The sequence below is a fragment of the Leopardus geoffroyi genome, chromosome X (assembly GCF_018350155.1).
Source record: "Leopardus geoffroyi isolate Oge1 chromosome X, O.geoffroyi_Oge1_pat1.0, whole genome shotgun sequence".
Taxonomy (NCBI): Eukaryota; Metazoa; Chordata; class Mammalia; order Carnivora; family Felidae; genus Leopardus; species Leopardus geoffroyi.
Window position 1 is genome coordinate 15,947,309 of NC_059343.1, and position 26,900 is coordinate 15,974,208.

General features: G+C 44.0%; 1 protein-coding gene across 9 annotated transcripts in view; it reads right to left on the reverse strand.

Moving 5' to 3' along the window:
• The window catches only part of SH3KBP1 (SH3 domain containing kinase binding protein 1), a 336,102-nt gene that overhangs the window by 190,827 nt on the left and 118,375 nt on the right, over positions 1-26,900 (reverse strand). For 8 of the 9 annotated variants that reach the window (XM_045472250.1, XM_045472247.1, XM_045472249.1 and 5 more), the window contains one exon: positions 9,057-9,180. In XM_045472250.1, the coding sequence (XP_045328206.1) occupies positions 9,057-9,180 (124 nt within the window). Of the gene's footprint in view, positions 1-9,056; positions 9,181-9,360; positions 9,365-26,900 lie in introns of those variants that run through there. The other variant, XM_045472248.1, reaches the window with a different exon arrangement.

Below are 26,900 nucleotides of genomic sequence, written 5' to 3' on the forward strand. Positions count from 1 at the left end.
ACTTTCTCACACCCTCTGCCCCAAGCTTTATTCTCTTTCCCCATTTTTATCCTGACAGTTTCCCTGAGGGAATTAACAAGCCTAGTCTCCTTATTTTACAGATGGAAAAATAGAGTATGAGACTTGCCTCAAGTCCCATGGAAACTTTGGGGGTGCAACAGAAGTGGGGGCTGGAGTCTGCCAACAGCCATTCTTCCTGCAACAAGGCCCTACTACCACTGAGCTTATTCAGGTCTCCAGAAAACTACAAACAGAACAAGCGGTTCAGGCCTCCTCCAAAGCGCTTCCTTGAGGGCACGTGCACGCGCACACACACATGTACATCCACACACAGGAAGTTCTCTTTCCTTTCCTGGTGGGGGATAATGACAGTGGTCCACCTGGCACTGCAGCCGGGCCCACTGTCCGCCTGACCATGGGTTACGGAGGCGGGCCAGGTAATGCCCTCATTGTTCGGGGCACAACAGTCCTGGGGCCTCACAAGCACAAAAAGCCATGAATCCAAAGACTAAATTGAAGCTGCAGGTGGCATCAGGGGAACCAGGCTGTGACTAGAGATCAACAGGTGTAATTAGAAGAAACTGAGGAAGCTACAGAAGAAAAGGCCCCTTTACCAGGGCTTTCTACAAGTGAAGGCACTCGTTGTCCCAATACAATACCTCTAATTAATTACCTTTAATTAATCTACCAGCTCTCTACCCGGGACAACCTCTCTTTGGAAGAGAGAATCCCATGTGGGCCTTAGCAAAGTCCATTCCCCCAGATCAGAGGGGTGTCCTCTCAGGTCTCCTGGGCAGAGGTTCCACATCCTCCTTCCTGGCATGCCAACAGGAGAGTCCCTGCATCAGGCTGAAGGCTGGGACACTATCAGGGACCTCAGCCACCTCAGGAATTCTAGATTCCAGAGCTCTAAATGGCAGGCTGAGTGGATTTGCCTCACAGCCCCACAAGTGGGCTCATTATCTGAACTCGAAATGGCAGCCTCTTTCGCTAATAAGAGGAGAGAGTGAACGAAGCTCTTCTTTATGCCTCATCAGGGTTTTAATGTTGTCAAGGAGAGCTAAGATTCCCTGTCTTTCAATTGAAGCGGGTAGAGAAGGCAATGGGACTCTTCTGACTGTGTAGGACTATGGTTTCGTCTTCGTTATAGAATCTGCCTCTGGAATACCAGTTCCATCCTGACCCAAGTTCCAGGTAGAGCCAGCCCTGCATCCCCTGGGTCAGCCCCCTCAGTCCACTTTTCCTGCCAAAGCCCAGCCCAGGCACTCTTCGACACAGGAACCCAAGAAACGATCAAAAGAAAAAAATCCCTTTCAGCTTGTCACTTGAAAACGTAGCGAAAGGACTGGCTTTCAAGCTTTAGATTCAAGGAACGTTCTCCCAGCATCGCCCAACTTATGTTTTCACGGCTGGGGGCTTCAGAGGCTTCGTCAGTGTTTTTCACAGGGCCAGCATGGCCATCGCCACTCACTTTAACATTCCCTGTGCAAGGTCGAATCTGAAGATGATCTCAGAGATGCTGAGAGAGGTCCTTGTCCTACATTTTCAAGTCCTGCACATCCTAAAGCAGAGTCCTAACTAGTATTCAGTAAAATGTGCTTTGATGATCAAAGATCAGCAGGTTTCCTTACCACAGGGCATCGGAGAGCCTGCAATATGCTAACGGGCCTGTCAGTCTCTAAGAGGGTGTTAGTGCACGCCGATGTGGCCCAAATGTACTTGTCTAGAGAGCCAATTTTCTCTCCCTTTTCGTCTCCTTATCTCTGTCTCTCCATTCCTCTCATCTCTGTCTCTCCATTCCTCTTTTGTGCAGTATTTTGCAGGGCCATAATTCGGTGCAACACACATTGGGAAATGCTGGCCTGGTGTCATTCTGAGCATGCCACACATGTTACGTGGTCTCCTCTCTAGTAGGTGAAAATATACAATAGTCCCCCTTTTAGAACATGCCATATACAGACACGCTTGGGCGCACCAAGGTCCAACTCAGAACTGGTGAAAATGAGCACTGTGTGCAATGTGGTTGCCCAGCGCTATCCTCGGGGCTGGGCGTGTTGTCCAGCATTCTGTACCAAGTGACCTTTAAACTCCTCTGCATGAGAAAAGTGCTGTCATCCCCAGTTACATGGACTCTCTGCTTTTATTTATTTTTTTTTAATTTTTTTAATGTTTATTTATTTTTGAGAGAGAGAGAGAGAGAGAGAGAGAGAGAGAGTGTGTGTGTGTGTGTGTGTGTGTTGAGTGGGGGAGGGGCGGAGAGAGAGGGAGACACAGAATCCGAAGCAGGCTCCAGGCTCTGAGCTGTCAGCACAGAGCCTGACGTGGGGCTCGAACTCACGGACTGTGAGATCATGACCTGAGCCAAAGTCAGACGCTCAACCGACTGAGCCGCCCAGGCACCCCTCTCTGCTTTTAAAAAGTACCTAGGGCTTCAGGCCAGTAATATAAAAATCAAAGTAAGAAGTCAGATTTACAAGTGGGTTATGCATGATGCAGTGTTTGAAATTCCAAATGCTTTTTCTCATAGAAACAAAGTCATAAGTGGGGATTAAGTTCTCAGACTAACCCACAATGTAGCTAAAACACATCTGCAATGTCATCAACTAACAAAACCCCAAAACACAAGATAATGAAAAAAGAAACATTTATATTTATCAAGAAAACTTATGCTCCGTGGTATACTCAGAGGGGAGCAGGGCAGGGTGGGAGTAAGGGTGGGTGGCCCACGCCCAGGTGAGAAGGGGCTTCCTGTAGAGAACTGACAAATGATAATGAAGCCAACAAAGTCAGTTGGCTTTTTATTTAGCCGCCTGCTGACAACTGAAAACAACATCAGTCATAAAATATTGCTCCTTTGAGGAAAACTGGGCTCAACAAGAAGTAAAGAAGTAGTTAGGGGTACTTAGAGCTACTAAGGAGGAGACTCTGGCTTACCTACAGGGATTTTAGTGTACTTCTTTATACTGTGTTCAAATTACTACCTACACCTAGAGTCATGACTACAAGGAGTCCTTTTTTTTTTTTTTTTAAATGCTTATCAACAATGATCCTGGTCAGCGGGGGTGTAACAGATGGGACAAGGATGGAGAAACGGATTCTATGAGTTCAATGAACAAAAATTAGAAGAGAAAAGAAATTAGAAGGGGACAAAGAGAAGCTATGGGTCTAAGATGGAAAAGCATGAATTGAGAACACTAAGTCAGAGGACCCACAGGCATTTCCTACCAGGAGAAAGAGGTGGGCAGAAGAAGGCGTTTCCTAGGATAGCCACCAGGTGGAGCCACTACCACAAACCACTACTTGGCTCCTCCTCTGGTTGGACTTGGGTGGAAACCCAGCAGGAGTGCTGTAGAAGTCTAAATAATTATTCCATGGGACACTAATTCCTCTAGTGTTAACATCTTGGAACCAGGACACAGAGATTGAAAAGAGATAAATATAATACAAGAAAACTTCTTAAAACCAAGTTTGACAATGACCCACACATAAAAATGTATGGAAATATATGATGGCAACACCCACCCAAAATGGCATTTTCCACCCATTTCACCACCATCTCTCGGTCCAAGAGGCAGTAATACTCCAATAAGAAAGTGAACTGGGGCAACATGCTTTAACAGCAACTACTGGTCCCACAGAGCCAATAACACAGGCTCCCAGTAGAACCTGTCAGTAATGCAGCCAGGGATCAATTACTTTACAAGATCTCTTTATGGCCCTTTTACTATCAAACTTTCAAGAATGAAGGCCCCCTGGGAAAAAAGATGATAAATGCACATACAGATACATTTACACAGATGCACGTATGTATTATTGATGTACGAATTCTATCCATCCAGGTTCACTGCCAGATGGCCAGCTTTATTTTCATCTCCCCACGGGAAAGTCCAGTCAAGTGATAGCCAAGAGCTTCCACATACAACAATAATGCCTTCTCTTACTTCTTACTCTTCCACCTGTCCATGAAAGGCAGCAATTTAGGTAAAGTCAGCAGGTGATTTGGAGAGTTGGAGAAAATCTGACCCAACATGCTGCATTTTCAGATTCCTAGCTAACCAGGATAATTCACATTTGTTGCTTCAAAAGGAAATTTGAAAGGAAAAACGTCTTATTTCTATAAACAAATTCCCAGGACTCGCATCTACCTTGAACAACAAAGCACTGGAAAACCAAAGGAGTTGACATTTTCTTTATTAAAGACACGCTTTCTCCATCCTTTCTTTACAGTTTCATTTCAAACAAAGAGCCCACAGCCTATCAAGAGAACCAGGCCACCGCCTCCGAGCCAACAGAGTTCCACGGCAGCAGGTGCATGTTCGTGCACACACACACACTCACGTCCTAACAGGCCAACAGATACCTCGAGAACGTTATTCCAAGTAGCCAAAGAAATGCCAAAGAAGTGAGAGCTCAAAACACATTTCCCCTTTAGTAGAGACAAGGGAGGGAGGTCACTATGGACAGATATGTTTAGGGACTTGAATGACCAGGGCTGAAACTGGGAGGGGAAAAGAAAGATAAACATTAGGCACACTCTGGCTACAGCCAGCAGACCACAATGGAGAACCCTTCCGTGTGGCAAACACGGGGCCCGTGTTATGCTGAGGGGCATGTATGTATCGCCCATCCACACACAAAATGAATTCTGAAGAATTTCCGCATTAACTTTTAAAGCAACAGTGTGTCACCAGAGGCAGAGCAGCTGTTGGTCCCTCTGTTAAGGAAAACTTTTGAATTAAACCTGTCTGAAGGACTAAATACACGACAAATGAGCCCACAGAGTCATGTTCTACAATCCAAGTCATATCCACACAGCAATTCCCACAACAACCCACCCAACCAGCTCAACTTGAATCTCATATTGGAGCATCAGTGCTAGACCTGTTACAAATAACATCTTTTAAGACCATCAGATCTTTCGGCATTAATCCTTGGAAGGGGCAGTAAAATGCAAATGCACAACAAACCTTAAATAAAGATGGTAAAAGCAGTTTATCTTTCAGAAGGCAGATGCCAAAGGAGCAGAGCGACTTAAAAAGGTGATTATAAAAGACATTTTATATCAGGACAGCATAACAATAATAATAATAACAATAATAATAGCAAAGAATAAGTGTGCAAAATACAATAGAGACTTACCAAACACTGAATTCATGATAAACTGGAAATAGAAACAAGGACACATAAAGCCAACCAGAAACCCACGGAGTGGCTTCACATTCAGAATGACAGAAGTAAATAAGAGACATACCCCCAACTTGCCATATAAAAGATTTAAGAAATGCACACCACTTTCTTAACATTTCCCAAGTGATACAATAGACTGAACGTGCTTGCAGGCAGGACTGGCTGGGGTTTTTCTGGTCTTCCGATCTGCCCCAGCACCAAGCACAGGGCCAGGCGCACAGTATACAGGCGCTATTGAACTCTCATTAGCATCCATGTCAAGGTGTGGAGGGAACAACACCCAGAATCCCGGGCAGCAGGAAGGGTCTGGGAGGGGTGGCCTTCCCCATGAGGTCTGCTGATGATGCAAAAGTGAAACACTAGGTCCCTGAAATACAAGCTGGTCCTTACGAAGGCCAGGGCAGTATTGATCACAGCCTGGACACTTAACCTATCCCATGAATAAAGTGGGTTGGGAAACCCTTCTAAGGATGAAACCAACTGATTTTTTTTATTTCATTTTAATTCAAGTAGAAATGGACAAAGTCCTCTGTACTCATGTTCAAGTATGTATTGAATGTATTTGCTGTTAACTATTAAGATGTCCATTTTGTTCAGTTTTGCTTTTAAACTCAAGGATAGAATGCTTTTCATACATTTCTCCATACATCAATATTCCAATTTAGGAGGGCTCATCAGCCTTCCAAATGGGCTTAATGAGAGAAGAAACAAAAGAATAAATCATTCTCGGAAGGAAACAACCTTTTTGTGTCTGGTTCATGAGAATGTCATTTGGCTCCAAAAAATTTTTCAGATTCTCAGGCTATAATTTGTCAACATTCTGGAGTCTGGGATAACTTCAGGATACACAACAGCCATGCTGCAAGTGTAAATGAAAACTGACTTCTTGCTCCCTGGGAAAAGCTTGTTTTAAAGGAAAAGCTCCTTCACTAGGTCTCGGGTGAAGCCCAGAGAAGTGGCCAGGAGTGGGAGCAGACACAAATGCCCTAATTCCTGGAATGTATAGCTGACTGCTGTCAAGCCATCTGCAGGAAATGTTCTCTCTCTCTCTCTCTCTCTCTCTCTCTGTGTCTTTCTCAATTTCAGTCACATCTTTTTCTCAAATGAAAAGCACATGGAGTCATTCCAGTACCTCCCTAAGTCACCTCTGCAGAAATGTGCAAAGGTTAAAGTTGAAAACTGAAACTAATTGGTCCCCAAACTGTTTCCATGGTCTGGCCCTTTCTCAAGGCAATTACTAGCTTTGTTCGAACCTAGGGTATCTCTTGACCTTATACAGGGGCCTAGGGAGGGTAAACTCATCCCACTCCGTGAGGTTCTACAATCCACTCCCCACTGCCACAAAGTGAGGCATGTCCCAAACCGCTGGCCACAACTGGGCAAACTTCTCCAGTGACATCTACCTCAAGTTCAGGACCCAATGAAATAGCTCAATTTCAAACTCATAACAGAAATAGATTTTGATCTTTCTTTATTAAAAGAAAAAGAACTTGTGTTAACTGTATTAAATTCTCACAGGGTCCAAGGCTGAATCACAAGGAGGACTCATATACTCTCAGAAGGATCCTATGTTAATGAAACAAAGCAGTCTGTTACTAAACTCTGAAAGCAACTTCCCTCCATAACAACAGCAAATGATAAAAACATCCAGAGATTTCTAGGGACAAAGCTTGGTAGAAACAAAGAGAAGGAGAAGACTTGGGTCATTTACAATAAGTCACAAAACTTGAAAAATCAGTCGGACGGAAGTGTTTACAAGTAACTAGAATCATCCCACAGATTTAGCCTCTGATCCTTGTTCTAAGGGGAAAAAAAAAAGTGGTTTTTCATTGATTTGAGATGGGGAAAAAATGTAGCTTTTGAGCTCAGCACAATGAACTATTTATCTGGCCTGACAAGGCCAATCAATCCACCCTGCTGTTTATTATAAGGAGTAGTAGGATACTGTTAGTAATGACGGGTGGGGGCAGGGCCAAACACGGCACCGGCCTCGGGTACACAATGCTTCTCTTCAACTGGGAATTTATGTTTGGCCCAGGTGACCCGGGGGTCAGTGTGAAGCCTGGGACAGAATGAAGATGGTATTTTATGCATTTCGTATTTACAGAATGCCTCCATGTGCCCAAGTCTCAGATCCACTGGCAGATTCCTTATATAAAATACCCCAGCGTAAAAGGTTGGTTGTAATCCGGCTGCAGGTCTAAGGTGGAGACCTGAGAAAAAAACATCAGTCAGTAGGCCACCCCTTTAATGCCTTTTGCGGGATCATGAAGAATTCCGCAGAGGACCTCAGAGGCCAGATTTTTAGATGTAAAAAGGCAATTATCTGAAAAGTTTTATTCTTTCTTTGATTTCAAGTTCTCAGGTAATTTTTACCAAACTCATCTGGATAATTACCTTAATTCTTTAACTTAATTAATTCCTTAGCTTGTTTAGTTAATTAATTACCTCAATTCTCTTATTCACTTTATGAAAGCAGGGCCGGCAGGAGAAGCCCGCCTGTCCTTGGCTCACGGACCCAGGGAGCGTGAGGAGGAACAGGAACGGCTCAGACCAGCGAGCGAGCTGTGGGAATGGAGAAAGACACACGGACTTCTGGCTCTCTGAAACTGACGAGGGCAGGCCTCAAGAGTTCTGGAACTTACGTGCAAGAATGCAGGAGGGGCTTTGGGGGATGGCTGCAGTTTTACAGCAAAGTACGCTTAAGTCTTAAAATGGGAAATCCCCTGCACTGGTACGATGGGCTTTAAAAAAAAAAAAAAAAAAAAGAAAGAAAACAAGAAAAGAAAGAAAATCCTATAGCTGCTAACCAGCGTGGGCCTGCAGCCAATGCTTCATCTGAATAATTCAAAAAAGCAAATGTAACCCAGGGCAGCTGGAGGGGGTAGAGGAAGAAGCAGGAAGGAAGAGAGACACAAAGCTAATGTCTCAAGCACTATGATCAATGGGCAGTTTATTGGACAAATTCTTATGCTGTCTAAATTTTATGAAAGATTAGCTGTTCTTCCCTGTGGTTATGTAAACTTGCCTTCTTTTTTCTTTTTAATGGAACTCTTGGCTAATACATTTCCTGCTCCTGCTTCCGACCAGCTCTTTCTCTTTAAGGAAGTAATAAGCCCGTGAAAAGCCTGCAGCTGAAGGCTACCCTACCGTGGGCACGCTCAGTGTGAGCCCCGCTGGATGCACAGAGAGGGTTGGGTCAGGAAAAACCGAGGAAATCTTGTGCAACCACAGTAGAAGTGAGTCGAGTCCTCCCTGCAATCTTATATTCTCTCTCCTATCATTTCAAACAACAGTGTCACAAGGGAGGGATGTAGGAGAAAACAAAACCCCCAGGAGCTAATACCTGAAAACCTGCCTTGAGGTCTCAAAACAGGGAAACAAAATGGTTAACGTTCCCTTGGTTGGATGGATGTACAGGCTATATCTTTGCATGTACTGCCTGCGAAACCAGGAGAGACACAGTCTATGTTTGGGAGCCCAGCAGGTAGAGAGAAAGACCCTGATAAAGCCTGCCCTTAAATTAAAAAGAGAACATGGCCAGACACTCACAGCTCAGCCTGCACCACAGCATTCTCTAAAGTCACCTTTCATCCATAAAAATAGATATGAGAGCGAAAGCTAAAGTCCTAGGAAAATCAGCATTTACGGATTTAGTCTACTTTCTCATTATAAAAAAAATTCTGTTAGTTCCCTTTATTATAGTTACATCATTACTCGCTCTGTGTGTGTGTGTCCAAATTTATACAAAAAAACAAAAGGGCAAATGCCATTCAATGTTTCAGCAATTCCAAATTTGACACAGTTCACCCAGAAGTTTCCAGTTTGGGGTTGTGTGTGGGGAGGGGGCTTGTTCTTTGTTTCCATACCTCTCTTATTGGTTCTTAGAATTGTTTCGGAAGACAGCAAAACATTTCCACCGGATACTTCGTGCATGGGTTTTTCTGGAGCTTTGCTGGAGAGAGGGTCTTTCTTCATCTCTTTCTTTATTTCCTGTGAAGACAAAAGGAAAATAAGATAGTTTTTTGAAATTTGAAAATGGCTCTTTGATTATTTTAAGCTTCAGCTTTCTGGAAATGATGACCTCAACTCAATATAACATGAGCCTTGAAGAATACCATTTCCTCTATTGCTGTAGCTCGTTTTCCTTACATTTATTACCGAAGCACCTACTCCTACAAAGGAAAACAATGTCCAGTATGGTGACATGACCTTATGTGACTATGGCCATTCCAAGTGACCACAAAGAGAGTGAGTGATACTAAAGGCCACTACTCAGCTCTAAGCGACAGCCTGTCCTAGTTTTTGAACAATGACAAGCTTTAGGCAAGCTAAAAGCCTTCTGGTTTCTATCCTTCCCAACAAGGGTTTAGAGAAATATATTCCAAATCACCATTGTCTGACAATTATGCTAAACCCAAAAGAAGATGATTTAAGTTCATTTACAGTCAGCAAGTTCCTCTGGCTTTCCTTAACTCTTGACAAAGAAAAATGTAAGATGACAAACAGAAATAAAGACTATCAGTCCAGGCCAGGGGTCAGCAAACTACAGCCCACCACATGGTTTTGTAAGGAAAGTTTCATTACAGCACAACCACCTACATCCATTGAGGTATTTTCTAGGGCTACTAGAAAATGATGGCAGAGCGGAGTATTTGGAATGGACATCAAAGCCTAAAATACTTGGCCCTTTAGGGAAAAGTTTGCTCTCGGGGGTCTCTTATCCAAGATCCATTAAGATACAGAATTTAGGGGCGCCTGGGTGGCGCAGTCGGTTAAGCGTCCGACTTCAGCCAGGTCACGATCTCGCGGTCCGTGAGTTCGAGCCCCGCGTCGGGCTCTGGGCTGATGGCCCAGAGCCTGGAGCCTGTTTCCGATTCTGTGTCTCCCTCTCTCTCTGCCCCTCCCCCATTCATGCTCTGTCTCTCTCTGTCCCAAAAATAAATAAACGTTGAAAAAAAATTTTTTTTAAAAACAAAAAAAAAGATACAGAATTTAAAAACCTGATGGCTGATAGAATTATTTCAAATTAGTCTAATAATTTACATCATTATTTTTGAAAGCATCAATACCTTGAAATGATAGTAACTCACAAACTGCAAGTCTGGAGTGGAGGGTTTCTGGGCTTGTCTGAGCCCATGATCACGCTGACTTGAGCAAAAGTGAAAGCTATGGGGCTAGACCCAGAGTGTGGCTGAGTGGCAGGAAGGGCTCAAGGATGAGACATGTGTTCTTTAGGAAGAACATGGGGCAAGAAATGTGGATGGGCTCCTTCTATGGAATGAACATGACGGTAAATTAGGTAGGGGGCTGAGATTCGGCCTGGGTAGAGGGCAGAGGCACAAAGAAAGAAAAAAAGCTTGTTAAAACACAGCCACTGCCGGCAGCTTCCTACACACCTGAGTGTTAGTTACCATATCCAATTCCCCAGTTGCTGGCTCAGTTCACAGCAGCCTCACCCTCCCTCCCCTCACCAGGGCCCCACCGGAAACCAGTAACTGCAGCTGTCGCTTTGGTGGGTTGAGAGTTTCAGCCGGTGTTCTAGGCCAAGCCAGCACAAAGCTGTGTGTACATACACGGACTCCCACCTCGGTAGTCGCACCACCTGCTAGAACAGCAGTTGCAGGGGGTTTCTACAGCCTCACAGGCAGACGGCATCAGGGGACAATCTACAAACACTGCCCATGTGAGCCACATGAGGGGTGGCTTTCTTAGGGATGGCTGCCAGGCTGCTATGGCTTGAGAAGTAAAAAAAAACAAGCCACCATGGGGCTCATTCCCCTGAGGTTGTTTCTTTGGGGTAGAACAGCTGCTCAAACTTCACCATCCACTGCAGTGTGGACAGGACTGTGCACACACAAATTTCCCACCTGGACACCACAGAACATGGTGATACAACATCCGGTGTTACCAAGGACTAATTCAGAAAACTTCAGTGCATCGTGGGCAACATGTCAAGCATTTGCTTGGCACTAACTGCTAAAGACATGCAGATGGGGAAGGGTGAGGGAGGTGCAAATGTTTGAGAGACTGGAGTGGTCACTAGAGCTTTAGAAGCTATGACTGTTTTGTTTGTTTTAAAGTAATCTCCACACCCAACGTGGGGCTCAAACTCACACCCCCAAGATCAAGAGTCGCATTCTACAGTCACTGAGCCAGCCAGGCACCCCTAGAAGCTGTGATTCTAAGAATGCTCAAACCCAAGGCTTCAGAGCAGCACCCCATGAGGACGGAAGGACTGACCTGATCAAGCAGGTGCTTAAGGGCTAAGACAACAGCACTAGGAGAGAGGTTGGTTCATAAATCCCAGATTCCACTGCCCCCCCAATGACTGTTTAAATTTGCCACACACAGAAGCCTAACAATGCCCACATTTCTTAAGTTCCCTCTTAGATTGAAGCAGGGAGGAGACAAAACTTAAAATATGCCCTGTATCTTTCCAGAGAAACCAGACACATGGGTATGGCATTGCATCCTGTAGGCTCCACCTGTACAACATCTAGGTACACCAGGCTCAATGCAGCCCCCCCTACAAACGCAACATCTTCCCCCTGACCTGTACCTTTTCTGGAACAGAAGGGAGCTATCTTGCTTGACAGCCCACATCTACCCACTTACCCAGGCTAAAAAACTCAGTGTTAACCCTCCTACCTAACCAGTCACCCAGTTGGGCTCTACCTACTTCCTCAACCTCTCAGTTTCTCTCTATTCCTCCTATACTGCCTTAAAACCACGGATACCAGGCAAAGAACTTACAGAGACATTTCTTCCAAAAGACACACATATGGCTAGAATTTGTTAAAAAGGAAAATAAGTATTGATGAGGATGGGGAGGAACGGGAACCACTGTATATTGCTGGTGGAAATATAAAATGGTGCAACCACAGTGGAAAACAATATGGTAGTTCCTCAAAGTTAAACAAAGAACCACCATGTGACCAAGCAATTCCACCCCTAGGTACACACCCTAAAGTACTGCCATCAGGGACTCAAAGAGATAGTTGTAGGCCAACATTTACTGCAGCATTATTCACAATAGCCAAAAGGTGGAAATAACCTAAATGTCCATCAGCAGATGAAAGGAAAAACAAGATGTGGTCCGTACATACAGTGGAATATTATTCAGCCTCAAAGGGGAGTCAAGTTTTGATACATGCTACAATATGAATGAGCCTGGAGACCAATGTGCTAAGTGAAATAAGCCAGACACAAAAGGACAGATATTCTATGATTCCACTTATATAATGCAGCCAGACTAGGCAAATTCATAGAGACAAAACGACTGGAGGTTACCAGGGAGCGGGAGGGGGGATGGGAGTCAATGTTTAATGGTCACCAAATATCTGTTTGGGGTGACCAAAAAATTTTAGACAGAGATAGTGACAACTGTTGCACATTGTTAATGTAGCTAATGCCACTGAACTGTATATTTTAAATGGTTAAAATCGCAGGGTGCCTGGGTGGCTCAGTCAGTTGAGCATCCGACTTCAACTCAAGTCCTGATCTTGCGGTTTGTGAGTTTGAGCCCCACATCAGGCTCTACACTGACAGCCTGGAGCCTGCTTTACATTCTGTGTCTCCCTCCCTCGCTGCCCCTCCCCTGCTCACATATTTTCCCATAAGAACACATACACATGAACACCAGCTAACATGTTAGTACATGCCACGTGCTGAACAGATGTGCTCTGAGAGCTTCACCTGGATGGCAACTTGTAGCCTGAACAACAACCCTATTCACCAATGATGCACACACCAAGACACGGGGCATTAAGGAAGCTTACCAAATAAATAGGAGCCAGAATTGGAACCCAACCTGTCTCACTCCAAAGCCAATTTTTTTTAAGTTTATTTATTTATTTTGAGAGAGAGAGACAGAGAGACAGAGCACACAAGCAGGGGAGGGGCTGAGAGAGAGAGGGAGAAAGAGAGAACACAAGCGGGCTCTGTACTGCCGTCACAGAGCCCCACGTCAGGCTCGAACCCACAAACTGTGAGATCATGACCTGAGCCGAAGTCAAGAGTCAGACGCTTAGCTGACTGAGCCACCCAGGCTCCCCCAAAGCTCATCTCTTAACCACTCTTTCTGAGTCCTGCCGGAGTGACAATAATATCTCCCTGCCTCTGGCCTCTTCCACATCAGCCTCCACACTGCCACCAGAGATACTATCCCAAAACAAAGGTATGAACTTGTCACTCCCCTATTGAAATCCTCCCGTTACTTCCAAAAGACCACAGGACACGCCCTTTCATCTAAAAACTTTTTAAATTTGAATAGTAAACCACAAATCCCTGTGTCCTGGGTTCTGGCTCAAGCTATCCAACATGCGTGCTGACCCCATGGAACCAATTACTGTGCAAATGTAAGATGGGAATGCACTTCTTTCACAACACCTCGACTTTCACAGACATCTGATGTCATGGAGTCCTCTTGGTAGGCTCTAAAAATAGGTGATGATGCTGGCAATGACATAACCTCACACTGGCAGAGGCTTATAGAAATTAAAGTGTTTTAGTGGATATTTCTTCACTTGTTCCTCACAGTAACACTGTCATTGTGTTATTGAAAAAATAAATAAAACCTTTATTCTTCCAGACTGACATATTTTTGCATATAAGAGTCAGAGACCAGGGGCGCCTGGGTGGCTCCGTTGGTTACGCGTCCAACTCTTGAATTCGGCTCAGGTCATGATCTCACAGTTTGTGAGCTAGAGCCCCACGTTGGGTTTAGCACTGACAGTGTGGAGCCTGCTCGGGATTCTCTTCCTCTCTCCCTCTGCCCCTCCCCCCGCTCTCTCTCTAAACAAACAAACAAACTTGAAAAAAAAAAACAAAAGAATTGTGAGACCCAGTCAGAGAGGACGCAAGAGCAGCCAAAGGCCACAAAGCTATCAATGGGGAGCTGTGGACCCAACTCTGGGCAGGGCTCTCCCACTACACCTCAGCTCTGAAGAAAAACTAGTGTCATGGCGATATAGAAGGAAGACTCAAAATCACCCCACCCATGGCTCCAGTGGGAATTTTCACTTCCCTCCACAGCTCAAGAATATAAGGTACCGTTTCATCCATAAACCCACCAATACCGAGGCCCAAATCCTCGAAGTCCTTTCTCATCCACACATAAAAGCTTTTTGCTGCAGAGGAGGGCGGACTTGGCACTGGAGTGACTCCTTCCTGCCTGTAGCTGCCAGCATCCGGCTAGCTGGAGCTATCCGAGGTTCTGATCCATGTCATGCGACTCTGGATCTCCTGGGTCTGAGTGTCCCTAGCCCAACCCTCAATCTCCACTTTCTAACACTAGGCCTATATTTTCAACCATTGTTAAGAACCTGGATTCTGCTATCCCAGTGGTAGAGGCCACGCCCTGGGCCAGAATTGTGGGCCATGGGGGCTTATAGAAATTCACACATCCCCACATATATAAATCAGCCATGATTGTACTTGCTTTAAAACACTACAAAATCATCAGGGTATCGGCAAACCTCTTTATGCGGTAAAGGAAACCTAGCTTCTCTTTGTCTCAAATCTGATGCCTCAACAGTGAAACTCAGCATGTACAGCAGAACTGAGGCCATCAGTAAGATATCAATGTTGCAATAACACTCAAACTATGTCACAAGGACAACCTGAGTGAAGGGAGAGGAGAACTCATACCATTCCTGTTTCCCAAAGCACTACACTGATCAGAGCCCAAGAGGGCTCACCCACATCTGGAGGCCAAAAAGCCCCAATAATGCCACTCTAGCAAAAACTTGCCATGACACATTTAGCAGCCTGTGAACAATAGCCTCACCAAGGAAATGCATAATTTGTACACAACTGGAAACTAGACCAGCATAGTCTGCCTTCCAATGAGTGGAGTTGCCCGGATGTGGCTGGCTGCGAAGTTAGCTTTCCCTCTTTTCTCCTCAGCCCCCTCATCCATTATGTACTGCACAGGTGCTGGGGAGTGGCCTCGTTGAAACTTGCCTTCTTTCAATGAACCAAAATACTCCACAGTAAAACATCAATGAAGGTCCAGTCTAGGAGTCCCTCCCTCCTCTCATCCTACTACCAACCTTGACACACGTTGAGATGCAGCCTTCACGGTAAATGGAGAGAATGACGGGTGAGTAAAAACAAAAACAAAACAAAAACAAACAACAACTAGTACTGGCATCATCATTTATTAGGTGGATGACCTTGGGGACAATACTGAAAGCCTCTCAGCAGCTCTTTTGTCACCCCTAAAAGAAGTCTAATGCTAAATGCTTTGGTACCATCACAGATGTGTCTTCAGGGTCAAAGAGTAAATTGGAGAGTAGTATACAAATTGATTATTTACTGTCATCATGGTCATCATTAAACAGCAAGTGCTATAAAAAAAAAAAAAAGAATGACACCTAACAAAACAGATGAACATCATAGTCAGGACTCTGAGTGAAAGAAGCCCGACCAAGAAGATCACATATGCTATGATTCTGTTGTGCAAAGTTTACCAATAGGCAGAACTCATCAATGGTGAGAGATCTCCAAACAGCAGTTGCCCTTGGGAAGGTAATAACTGGGAGGTTCTATAACTCGGTCTAGGCGAAGGTTGCACAGGCATATACACGCCTAAAGCTTCTATGAACTATGTTTATGTATATGATCTCTGCACTTCACTGTATGCTATTTCCACTTAAAATAACAATATGAAGGCTTAAGCCAGAGGACAACAGATTCTTTTAAATCAAAATGTGCTAATATTTCATCCTAGAAGGTCAAAAACATGAAAAGCTAGTTAGTTCTTGGGTATCTTTTTTTTTAAGTTTATTTATTTATTTCAAGTTTACTTATTTACCTTGAAGTGGGGGGGCAGACAGAAGGAGGGAAAGGAGAGAGAATCCCATGCTGCCAGCATGGAGCCCAATGCGGGGCTCGAACTCACAAACTGTGGGATCCTGACCTGAGCCAAAATCACGAGTCGGACACTTAACTGACTGAGCCATCCAAGTGCCCCTTGGATGTCTTAATATTCATCTCAGGGGCTGGAAAGCTTTCTGGGATCAACATTAAGGGGACCGGCAATTGGAATGTGCCAGATGCTTCCTACCAAGTGGGTGAGTCAAGGGGTGACTCATCTAATTGACACAATCAGCTGAGTGGATCTTCTCCCTCTATGAGGTCCTTCCTCTCCACCTCACCTGCTTTCCTCACATCTCACAATATTTCCTTCTCTCCTGCCACCAACATTACAGGCACACGGAGCGGGCTGCTGCCACTGACACCAGGGGGAGCTCAGTACTGCCTTGACCTGCAGAAAATGCTGGTCCTGGGCTTCCTTCTGCATTAGAGCGAACCTCAGCTGGATCCCCTCAGCTCAGGGCAGAAGCAGGGCAGGGGAAAAGAAGGAGGCATTCATCAGCCTGTCCTCAAACCTGGTTTCTTTCCGCAGGTAAGACTCCCTTTAGGGCCCGGTGTGGCTGTGGGATCACAGCTGTGCCCCCTACGCCATTTCATGGAAAACCTTTTTGCAAAATTACCACTGGCAGGAGATAAAAGGAAATCACTAAAACAAACCCTTACAGCAAATCTACTGCAAGAGAGTTTTGAATAAATACAGAATTCTAAAATAGCACATTACCTACCCCCTACATGCATAATACCTTCCTGCCTGCCCCCCCCCTACATTAAAGGCAAGTTTGAGGAACAGCCACCCCCTGAACATCACCTGCTCGCAGAGACTGGTTTACCAGCACTTGGTTCCATTCAGAAAAGGCTACTAAATCTTAAGATACCTGGGAAGACACAGTAAGTATCTTGAAAGCAAGAGCAGAACACTAGGGGAGCTTCAGCTGGAAGATTCTGTTTCGCTAAAAAAATATCTATCTCATTATCACAATTAAAAAGAGGGGGGGCACCTGGGTGGCTCAGTCAGTTGAGCGTCCGACTTCAACTCAGGTCATGATCTCATGTCTCATGAGTTCAAGCCCCACATCAGGCTCTACACTGACAGCCTGGAGCCTGCTTTACATTCTGTGTCTCCCTCTCTCGCTGCCCCTCCCCTGCTCACATTCTGTGTCTGTCTCAAAAATAAACATAAAAAAAAGACCCATGCTGTTGAACCACGAAATGCACCAACTTCATTAGAAAGACTTACAAAGAATACACACACACACACACACACACACACACACACACACACCATCTGAAGTAAACATGGCAAAATATGAGGATTTGATAAATCGAGGGGGTAGACACACTGGTATTTGCTATTCTGTTTCTTTTCCAAATGCTTGAAATATTTCATACTTTCCCCTAAAAATTACATAGTGAAACCACGCTGATCTCATACACAATGGCTTTCTTACATTTAACAAAATATGTGGCCACTTAGAAAAGTGCTCTGACATATCATCATAGATTAGACCTGAGATCTTTTCAGCTCAAAGCTAACAAGTTCTTTTTAAGTAACAGGATACCTATTGTCATGTTTCTATGTAAACCTTCAACTACATATTTGCAATATCCTACATTTGCAGTATTATCTCCCAAGAATCACTGATAACACAGGCCCAGGCAAGAAGCGCTTGGACAGCAGGATGGGAATAAATGCTGCAAGTAGCTCAGGAAGTGCCACATGCCGGACAAAGATAAGAACCTCCGCCTTCGTGTCCCAAAGAGATAACACCACTTCCTGATCTATGCACAGTGCAATTACCTGCATGGTAGTCAGTGCCTGCGGATCTGCCCATGCCCTGCTAAACATCTAGATTACTACCAGTGGATCAAAGGGTGTCAATACCAACCAGCTGTCTGGACATGGTTTAGTGGGCACCTAATAAATATCTGTCAAATGAATGGCCAACTTAGCAGACCGTTATGGGCAGGACACCTATTACAGACAACGGGTAATACTTTCAATTCAGCCGAAAGCTATGACAACATGGAAATCTGTGTCATCCCTACAAAGACACAACCGGTGTTCCCTGGATCACAAGCAACTTATCGCCTCTCAGGATGCAGATCTGGCTTAAGAGCAGTAGGAAGAAGATACAGTAAGAAAATTCACACAGAACCTCATTTTCCTTGAACAAGCAATACCTATTTCTTTACTAGAGTGGGAACGTTAGACATTCAAAATAAATTTACTCATTTAAAAATGAAACCTGGGGCGCCTGGGTGGCTCAGTCAGTTAAGCGTCTGACCTCGGCTCAGGTCATGATCTCATGGTTTGTGAGTTCAAGCCCCGCGTCAGGCTCTGTGCTGACAGCTCAGACCTTGGAGCCTGTTTTGGGTTCTGTGTCTCCCTCTCTCTCTCTCTGCCCCTCCCCTGCCTCAGGCTCTGTCTGTCTGTCTCCCTCTCTCTCAAAAATATATAAACATTTATATATTTATAAATGTTTGAGTTCAAGCCCCACATCGGGCTCTCTCCTCTCTGCTCTCTGCTGTCAACCTGGAGCTCACTTCAGATCCTGTGTCTCCTCCTCTCAGCCCCTCCCCGGCTTGCGCATGCGCACACACTCTCTCTCGAAATAAACAGACGTTAAAATTTTAAAATAAAATAAAATAAAAATGAAACGTTAAAGGAGCACCTGGGTGGCTCAGTCAGTTGAGAATCCAACTCTTGATTTTGGCTCAGATCATGATCTCACAGCTCATGAGTTCAAGCCTCACATCGGGCTCTGTGCTGACAGTGCAGACGCTGCTTGGGATTCTCTCTCTTTCCCTCTCTCTCTGCCCCTCGTGCACACATGCTCTCTCTCAAAATAAATAAACTTAAAAAAATTTTTCAATGAAACTTTAAAAGCAGTAGAAGAAAATACGAGAGAAATATTTTACAATCTCAGAGTGGGAAAGACTATTTGACACTCTGACACAGAATGTGGAAGCTGCAAAAGAAAGGGCTGATGAACTACAGAAAACTACAACTGCAAGATAAAAAAAAAGAAGAAGAAGAAGAAGAAGAAGAAGAAGAAGAAGAAGAAGAAGAAAAGAAAGAAAGTTAATCAACCAAAGTCAAAGTGGGGGAGCATTGCTTGTTATGGAGAACGCTTTCTGCAAAGTGTTGGCAAACAGATCAATAACCCAACAGAAAATAGCAAAAGATAATTCACAGAAAAAAATGACTCAACCCTATGAAAAGATACTTAACCACACTCCTAAGAAAAATGCAAATTACAGTGGGATTCATTTGACAGTAGCTGTGCATTGCACACTGGATAGAAGACCTGAATCCTCCTGGCTGTGTCCTTTTACTAAAAGCACAACATTTACACCCGGCATACTATCACGTTCACACCAGTCCTCTCTAGGGTCCGGGCCCTCTCAGAATACTGTCTCTGTGCTCAGAGCATAGAGCGCAGTGCCTGGCACACAGCTGGTATCGTGCAAAGGGTAAATAAGTACAGAGGATAGTAAGCACAAGTCAAACTCTCCACAAGTTATAGTCTACATACACGGGGGTGAATATAATTTTTACTACAATGAGTTCTCATTTTTTTTCTTGATACTAAATACGATTAAGCTTCTCAATGGATCTGATACCCAGTGAATTTATATTAGTGCTACTGATGCAAAAAATTGTTTTTTTAAATCTATCTGATTGTCAACAATCAAAACAATATAATTTTAGCTCTGGTGTAGAGGAAGATACCCTCTCGCACTCACCAATGAGAGTATAAATTGATATAAAAATAGGTGCAACCTCTGTGCGAGGCAATGTGGCAATTATCTATCAAAAATTTAAATGCCTATGCCTTTTGACTCAGTATTTCCACTCCTAGGAATTTAAACTGCAAGGATGCTTGCACACGTGCAAAAGGGTGTATGTACAAGATTAATTGTTACAACACTGCTTAAATTAGCAAGACTGAAAGAATGTAAATGAGTATCAGTAGAGAACTAGTTACATGAATTACAGTAAATCCACACCATGCAACTTTCTCCAAGAATGAGGCAGGTCTCTAAGTACAAATAAGGATAATCGCTGAGACATGCTGCTAGGTAAGAAAGCCTAATAACGTATGCTAGCATTTGTGTGAAAGTGTGTGCATGCCTCATTGTGTAATAGAGAACAAACTGATTAACTGAGGCTGCCTCCAGCGAGGGGAACAGGGTGACCGAGAGACAGGGAAAGCACACATTTTGTCACTTTTAATTGGTACCGTGTGCCTGTGTTAGCCATACAACTTTTTAATTTAAAAAGTAACGATTGAGGGGCGCCTGGGTGGCTCAGTCAGTTAAGCATCCGACTTCGGCTCAGGTCATGAACTCACAGTCCATGGGTTCGAGCCCCCATGTTGGGCTCTGTGCTGTCAGCACGGAACCTGGAGGCTGCTTCGGATTCTGTGTCTCCCTCTCTCTCTCTGCCCCTCCCCTGTTCGTTGCTCTCTCTCAAAAATAAATAAACATTAAAAAAAAGTAATGATGGAAATGTGTTTACTATTCCCCAATCATTAGACTATCGGCTGTTACTTTTTCTGCAAACAAGCAAGAAATTGATACTGTCCCCAAATACACTTCAGTTATATCCTTTCCACTGCTAGTTTTAATGATCCTAATGTTACTGGGTCCCAGTGATGGCCATACATATGAACAGATAAAAGCTTAAAAGAAAGCTCTTCAGTCCATCTATTTCCTCAAGAAGGGGAGATAAGAAAGTTAAGATGTGGGGAAAATCATACCAGGCCCATTAATCGTCTTTTCCATTCATATGATAAAAAAAAATCTAAAATTTTGAAATACAAGTATAATCAATGTCATGACAACAACCCAGAATAATAAATAAAATGCTTATAAAAAGGCAATAGTAAATCTTATTTGTAGTTTTACCATAGGTAGAATACAGTTCACTTTAGTGCCCAGAGTACAAGTATAACAAGACTTAAACAATGTGGGATTGGTTAATTATACTCAAAAAGGTTAATCACAAGGTCTCAAATCGAACTCCCTGAGGGGTGGGCACTTTCTCCAACAGCCTCTTCCGGAAAATTTTTTAAATGTTCCTGATAACATCATACCTACCCCGTGACACGGTACTCCCAGAAACACAGGAATTGTTGGATCACGTGGTAGGTCAACAGCTTGCTCTTGGAGACAAAAGAAGGGCCATCCAAGGTCTGGGAGCCATTTTTGCCATCTTTTTAACATCTTTGAAGATGGTGAAGAGCCCATGCTCCTGGGGCCCTTTGTGGGAATCCCTGTCACAGCACTGACCCCTGTACTCTCGATCTCTCTCTCTCTCTCTCGGCTACTCTGTGAGGGTCTCAGGGGTAAGGAAGAGGTCTCAGTGACCTTTCATCCCCAGACACTCAATAAATCATGGCCATTATTATTAGCTCTGTCATCTTCTAAAAGATATGTGAGTGCCTACTATGTGCCAGCTATAAATGGCAGCAGTATGTGCGTCTAGGTCAGGGTTAATTTTTACAGTCACAACTGCTTCTAGGACTAATAAACTAATGGAAAAATGTAAATGCACTGGGGTCTCTTACATATAAAACAGAAAGTGAATCTCTTCTTCATTTTCCTAGATCTAAAAACTATGGAATTAGCTTGCAATTATGAATACTATGAGCAAGGGACTGTTCTAAGGGCTTGCATGGAGTAGTTCATCCAGTGTTCACAGCCACACTAAGAAATAGGGGGCATTATCTCTCTCTCTGACAGATGGGGGAGGTGGATCCCAAGAGGGGACAAGACAGTCAAGGGCTGACTGAGGACTGAAGCCCAGGCAGTCCTGGGGCCAAGCCCACACTCCTAGTGGTCACGCCATGCTCCACCTACACGTATATGCTCTCTTCACTTGCTCTGGAAGGCCAACTTCCATAAACTGCCACTTAAAAGAGGAGAGACAAAGAATATCATCATAGAATGAACTGTAAGCGAGCAGTGCTGAGGACCAAGGATTTGAAAGCCACTCCCAAGTAAAGAAATTCTTGAATTTTTAACAAAAAAGCACCTGTTTACTGGTTGTTGAAAGAATGTTTACATACATTTCCATCTCGGATAACTCGATTGTCAAGAATAAATTATTCCAAGCCCGTGACAAAACAATGCCATTTCATGCTCATTTCCTGATTAAAGCTTTTAGACAGCTGGGCATTTTCATTTCTCAGAGCTGTAGAGAGCTATGCAAATTTCCACACAGCAGCTCCAAGATCATTAATCTAAGGAAAGCATGTGCCAACAGAATACCAGATTTTATATTGTTTCACTAAAGAAGAGGAGGGGCAGGTTAATCTAATTACCCCATGTGTGGTCACCTGACTGTGGTTAACAAAAAGATCAAATGCTAAACTGTGCAATCAGCAGAAAACTGCTAAGTAATGAGGCATTTCACATCACAAAAGGAGCGGGAAAGGGGGGGGTGAAATTCTTACATTGCTTGGAACCAGATACTGGAGCAATAAAAATAATCATACTGAGCTCATACGAATGATAGGCAGAGCGTTTTAATTATCGCAAGGAGCTAGCAACAGAACTATAAATCAATCTCTCTCTCACACTCCCATACATGCTCACACACATGCACAATCAATAAGACTGGAAGATACTTCTGCCAAAGGATGGCAAACTGGAGCTGAAGTGCTGAGGAAGCAGACACAGGCCACCACTCATAATTAGACTCGCCCCGCACCCGTGACTGTGTACTTGGCACTTACCACTCAGGGCACACTACTGTTAATTCTCCCTCCAGTAGGAAGCAGCTGGGTTTGGATAGGTAGTACCCCTCGTTCAACACAGCTGATTATTCAGTTCAAGTTGTGGCCTTGATGCTGCAGAGGGTGTGTGACCTTGGTGCCTCGCTTTTGTTGGTTGTAAAATGGGTGATTGGTGTATCTTGAAGACTGAATGAGATCATGTGGATGAAGGCACAGCCTCTGGGTCCCAGGGGTCCCAGACACGGGCCAGGCACTGAGAGGTGGTGAGTATTAAAAGGGAGAAACTTTCCAGTATCCAATTCCTACTGTGGCTGGTCTAGCAGAAGTCTCGAAAACTTTCCTTCCATGCACTCTAAGAGAGCTACCAGAGGGTGTGGCTCACCAAATCAAGCGGGTCGGACAAGACAGCGAGGGAGCCAGGACCCAGGGCAGTCAATAATGACAGAGAGATGGTGGGGATTTCCTAGCTGAGTTCTGGGCAGCAGCTTCAAGAGCAACCAGTTCAGGTTGGAAGGTGCTAGTGTTTTTGTGGGGGATGGGGGGATGGATTAAGAGGCATTTTAAAGATGGGGCTCCTGGGTAGCTCAGTCGTTTAGGCGTCCGACTTCGGCTCAGGTCATGATCTCACAGTTTGTGAGTTCCAGCCCCGCACTGGGCTCTGTGCTGACAGCTCGGAACCTGGAGCCTACTTCAGATTCTGTGACTCACTCTCTCTCTCTGCCCCTCCCTGACTTGTGCTCTGTCTCTCTCTGTCTCTCAAAAATAAAAAAAAAAAAATGTAGGGGCACCTGAGTGGCTCAGTCAGTTAAGCGGCCGACTTCGGCTCAGGTCATGATTTCGTGGTCCATGAGTTTGAGCTCCGCATCGGGCTCTGTGCTGACAGCTCAGAGCCTGGAGCCTGCTTCTGTTTCTGTGTCTCCCTCTCTCTCTGCTCCTCCCCCATTAGCGTTCTGTCTCTCTCTGCCTTTCAAAAATGAATAGATGTTAAAAAAAATGTTTAATGTAAAAAAAAGAGGCATTTTAAAGAGTTGTTTAGTTCAAGGTATGAAAAGATTTGCAGGTCCTAGGATAATTCAACAAACAAAGAATTATTATCTGTAGGTAAAACAGTTCTATAAAAGAATTACAGTATATTCTTGCTTCAATGCTCAATATCAGCATTGCTATAGTAATGAAAACATTAAATACAGATTAGACCAAAACCTGAGATGAAAGCATATAGGGAGGATGGAGTAAGCGGGAGGTGGGGGGTAACTGGGCTGAAACCCTGAAGTACCACAACAGGTGACAGATAATATCTAGGATTGACAAACCAAGAGACAGCACTCTTGCATATTATTCACAAGTACTACAGCGAATACTAGAAGCAGCTGCTTGAACTAAAAAGTGACTGTCTCCCAGAAGACAAGGACATGAGAAGGGCCACGGCACTGCTGGATACTCATGTATCTTTCAATACTATACAGCTTGTAATCTACATACATATACATCGCTTTGATTTTTAAACTTAATCATTTTAAAGGCAAACATGCTTGCTCCACAAAATAAATAGTAAAGGAGGACATAAAGCAAAAGGTCAAAGTACACCCATTCCCCAGTGAAATCCGAGCCCTGCCCCCCTAGGAACTATGAGTCATGTGTCCCTACTTGCTTTTAATACAAAGGGCCTCATACAATATAGGTGTTTTACATCTTGCCTTCTTCCATTTGATGACTTCTCTTGGACATCTTCTCCTGTCAGAGCTCTGCCCCTCTGCCCCATGGCTGCACAAAATCCAAATGTAGGATTTGCCAGTATCAGAGTGGATGATCTGGTTGTGCAGAAAAGGAGATTTCAGAACTAGGCAGCCTGACCAATCAGAACCACCCAGATTAAAGAGCGCTAAATCAGAGCTGGGGGCGGGGGTGGGGGGAGGAACCTGGGGAAATGAGGGGATAGAAAATCAGAGCAGATATATCTCGTCAGGGACACGTGGCTACTGTCTCTGCCTTCCACTCCCCTAGATGAACACAAGGCCTTGCTGGAGTGGAAGTTTGGTTCAAGAACCAGGGGAGCTGCATGTTTCTCACCATACCATAAACGGAAGTACACCAGCTGTCATTGCTGGCTCCTTCTGGAATGCTGATGGAGAAAACTCATGGCACAGCAAACTGGCTGTTTCTGAGATCTGGCAGAATCTCCACTGCTGTGTAGACCAATGGGATCTAGGGGCAGAGACGGGTGCATGAAATACACCCTGACATATACTTCATCTGCTCCTGCCCCAAGGCTATCCCCCTTCTGCTGTATTTCTGTATTCTTAGCTATACGGGTAATTTACTGTAATCTGGGGCTGGAGAGGAAGTCCTCTCCCGCTCCAGATTATAGCCCACGTGAAACTACCTGGTGGTCTTAAGTCTTTAAGACTTAACACTACAGTGAGCATCACTGTGTCTATAGCTCTGCACAAATACACGTGTGTAACTGGGGGACAAACTGCAAAAGTGAAATTTCTTTATTTCACTTTGCACTCTCTGTGCATCCTTACTTGTAACAGACAAGGTTAGCCTCCAGTTTTCCTCAATTACACTACCACTAATAACATGAATGTGTGCCGATTTCCCTGTATTCTGTATCTTGACACTTCTTAATTTTTGCCAATTTGATAACAGAAAGTGAAATCTAATTTACATTTCTTTAATTAGTACAAATTAAAGCTGATCAGCTTTTCATATGCTTACCATCTATTTGGCTTTCTTTTCTGGTGATCTGCCTGCTCGTGTCCTTTGTCAGTTCCACTATGAACTGTGCCTCTTTCTCTTTCACTTCTTTTTTTTTTTTAATGTTTTATTCATTTTTGAGATAGAGAGAACACGAGCAGGGGAGGGGCAGGGACAGCGGATACAAAGCGGGGCCTGTGTTGACAGCACTGAGCCTGATGTGGGACTCGAACTCACGAACCCGTGAGATCATGACCTGAGCCGAAGTCAGACACTCAACCGACTGAGCAACCCAGGTGCCCCTTCTTTTCATTTCTAAGAGCTCCCTGAATATTAAAGAATTGTCCCTTGGTCTTTCATATGTTGCAGAATTTCCCTCGTTTGTCAACTATTTACTCTATCAATTCTATTTTTTTCCATACAGAAGTTTCTAAAACTTTTTTGGCAAAATCCATTCTTTTCCCTGAGGTCTTCTTAGAGATGTGACAGGATTGCAAAGGGCTTCTCCACTGAGAATAAAATAAAATAAAATAAAATAAAATAAAATTCACTTTTTCTAATAATTTTATGGCAAAGGTTAATGCATATTATTGGAAGTCCTCTCAGTTCTCACCCTCATCCCCCAAAGAAGAAAGAACCATCCAAAAACTCAGCTTAGAATAACTCATTCCAGCAGCGCCTGGCTGAGTCAGTCAGTAGAGCAAGTGACTCTTGATCTCAGGGTTATGGGTTTGAGCTCCATGTTAGGTGTAGAAATTGCTTAAAAACAAGATCTTAAAAAAAAAAAAAAAAACTCATTCTGGGAAGTACAAAGCCCTGATTTTAGGTGCCTGGTTTCCAAAGCTTAGGTTTGAGACTAAAGAACTATTTTGTAGTGGGAAACTGCTCACTGATGACAGCCACGACAGGACAGTCTCTTCATTTGTGCCTAGAAATACGTGCCTTTATTTAGCATTAATAGACTAAAGATAAATAATATTAATTAACAGATTAACAGGTTATAAAACTGCAACTGTCTACTCATTAAACAACAGCTACCCACTCTAACCTCTTCCCAGCTCCTGGTAACCACTATCCCACTTTCTGTCTCTGAGTCTGACTACTCGAGTATCTTCCTTTTTGTGACTCGTTTATTTTACTTAGCATCAGGTCCTCAGGGTTCATCCATTTTATAGCACGTGTCACAATTTTCCCCCTTTTAAAAGATGAATAATATTCTATTGTATGTATAGACCGCATTTTGTTTATTCATTCATCCATTCATGGATACCTGGGTTGCTCCCACGTTTTGGCTACTGTGGATAATGTTGCTACGAACAAGGGTATACAAATATCTCTTTGAGAACCTGCTTTCAGTGCTTCTGAATGTAGAACTGCCACCCAGGCACT